The sequence below is a fragment of the Dipodomys ordii genome, unplaced genomic scaffold, assembly GCF_000151885.1.
Source record: "Dipodomys ordii isolate 6190 unplaced genomic scaffold, Dord_2.0 Scaffold8766, whole genome shotgun sequence".
Taxonomy (NCBI): Eukaryota; Metazoa; Chordata; class Mammalia; order Rodentia; family Heteromyidae; genus Dipodomys; species Dipodomys ordii.
This window is the reverse complement of record NW_012275978.1, coordinates 1-2315: the sequence shown is the minus strand read 5'-3', so window position 1 is coordinate 2315 and position 2315 is coordinate 1. Positions and strand designations below refer to the sequence as shown.

The 2315-nt window shown below is 51.0% G+C and overlaps 1 protein-coding gene across 1 annotated transcript; it reads left to right on the top strand.

Moving 5' to 3' along the window:
* Positions 1-1278: 1278 nt before the first annotated feature.
* On the top strand, positions 1279-1881 carry LOC106002372 (diacylglycerol kinase alpha-like; the record flags this gene model as incomplete). The annotated part of the gene is made up of 3 exons (XM_013037261.1): positions 1279-1367; positions 1496-1615; positions 1783-1881. Coding segments are annotated over 3 exons (308 nt in total), but the record flags the coding sequence as incomplete, so codon positions are not given.
* Positions 1882-2315: the final 434 nt, after the last annotated feature.

The following is a 2315-nucleotide window of genomic DNA, read 5'->3' as shown; positions in this document are numbered from 1 at the left end:
GCTGTCCCTCAGCTCTTCAGCTCAAGGCTAGCGCTCTACCACTTGAGCCACAGTGCCACTTCCCGCTTTTTTTTTGCTTATGGGTGCTGAGGAATTGAACCCAGGGCCTCAAGCATGCAAGGCAAGCGCTTTACCACTGAGCCACCTTCCCAGCCCTTCTTCTCCTTCTTCTCCTCCTCTTCCTGTTCTTCCTCCTCTTCCTCCTCCTCCTTCCAGTCCTGAGACTTGAACTCAGGGCCTGGGGACTGTCCCTGAGCTTCTTTTGCTCAAGACTAGCACTCATCACTTGAGCTACAACACACTTCCAGCCTTTTCTGTTTATGTGGTACTGAGGAATTGAAGCCAGGACTTCATGTTAGCAAGCACGCTACCACTAAGCCACATTCCCAGCACCTGCTTCAGCCTCTTTGCAGGCTATTACAAGCATTCACCTCATGTCCAGCCAGCTTAGGTTCTTTTGTTGTTGTCGTTTGGTTTTTTCCTTTCTGTTTAAACCTATTAGTGTCAGGGTTTTATTTATTTATTTTTGTGGTATGTATGTATGTAGGTGCCAGTCCTAGGGCTTGAACTCAGGGCTTGGGCGCTATTCATGACCTCCTTTGCTCAAGGCTAGTCCTCTATTACTCCTCACTAACTGTTTTCTGGTGGTTAATTGGAGATAAGAGTCACACGCCAACCAGGCACCAGTGGCTCAAGCCTGTAATCCTAGCTACTCAGGAGGCTTAGATAGGAGGGAGGACCATGGTTCAAAGTCAGTCTGGGCAGGAAAGTCCATGAGATTTTTTTTTTTTTTTTTTTGTCGGTCTTGGGGCTTGAACTCTGGGCCTGGGCGCTGTCCCTCAGCTCTTCAGCTCAAGGCTAGCGCTCTACCACTTGAGCCACAGCGCCACTTCCGGCTTTTTTCTTTTTGCTTATGTGGTAGCTGAGGAATTGAACCCAGGGCCTCAGGCATGCAAGGCAAGCGCTCTACCACTGAGCCACCTTCCCAGCCCCGGCCTTGCACTTTTTGCTTAGCTTTGTTCCGTAGGCTGGTATCTAACAACTTGAGCCACACCTCCATTTCTTGGATTTGTCTGCCAAGGCTGACTTCCAATCCTAAGATCTTAACCTCCTGAGTAGCTAGGATTATAAGCATCAGCTACTAGCCATACACTGCCATACTCTTGTTAGAAAGGGATGTCAGGTGGTCTTCCAGTGATCTTTTCTCCTGTCTAAGTAAGAAAAGTAAAAGAGAGGGAAAGCCATGATAAGGCTCTGACCTTCTTCCCTCTTCTCCAGTGTGCAAGTATACTGTTCATGACCAGTGTGCCATGAAGGCAATGCCTTGTGAAGTCAGCACGTATGCCAAGTCGCGTAAGGACATTGGTGTGAGTGACCCCATGCTCCCTCCACTCCTATCCTGGCCTGGGTCCTTAGCCTGTTACTGCCCTCAACCCCTCCTTCCCCCAGTCTCTACTCAGACCCTCCCAGACAAGAGGCTGCCTTTCTCCCCAAGATCCAATCTCACGTATGGGTGCGAGGAGGCTGTGAGTCTGGGCGCTGTGACCGTTGTCAGAAAAAGATCCGGACCTTCCACAGTCTCACCGGGCTGCATTGTGTATGGTGCCACCTAGAGGTCAGTTTGGGAGCCCCAGTGGTGACAGCCTTCCCTGCACAAATCCCCATCTCCCTTACAGATGCAGTTGTGCCTGTTCCCAAGAGCTTGCTTTCCAATCCAGAGTTCCACATTGTGAGGTGACCAGGTCACTTGCATGATCTCTGTGTGTCCATCTTGTCCTTCAGATCCACGACGACTGCCTGCAGAACATGGGCCCTGAGTGTGACGGTGGGCTGCTCCGTGATCACATCTTGCCTCCATCTTCCATCTACCCCAGCGTTCTGGTGAGACCCTAGGGAAGGAGCAGAAGTGCCTCTCTTCTTTCCAGACCGACATATTCTCCCCCAACCCCCCCACAAAATGACATTTGGAATAGAAAGACTATTCTTTGTTGTTGTTGTTGTTGTTGTGGGGCTTGTATTTGCTGTCCTTGAGCTCTTCAGCTCAAGGCAAGCACTCTACCACTTGGGCCACAGCGTCACTTCCCAGTGGTTTATTGGAGATAAGAGTCTCACAGACTTTCCTGTCTGGGCTGGCTTTGAACTGCGATCCTTAGATCTCAGCCTCCTCAGTAGCTAGGCGTGAGCCAATGGCACCCAGAAGACTATTCTTTTTTTTGGGGGGGGGAGAGGTCTGGTCGTGGGGCCTGAACTCTGGGCCTGGGCGCTGTCCCTCAGCTCTTCAGCTCAAGGCTAGCGCTCTACCACTTGAGCCACAG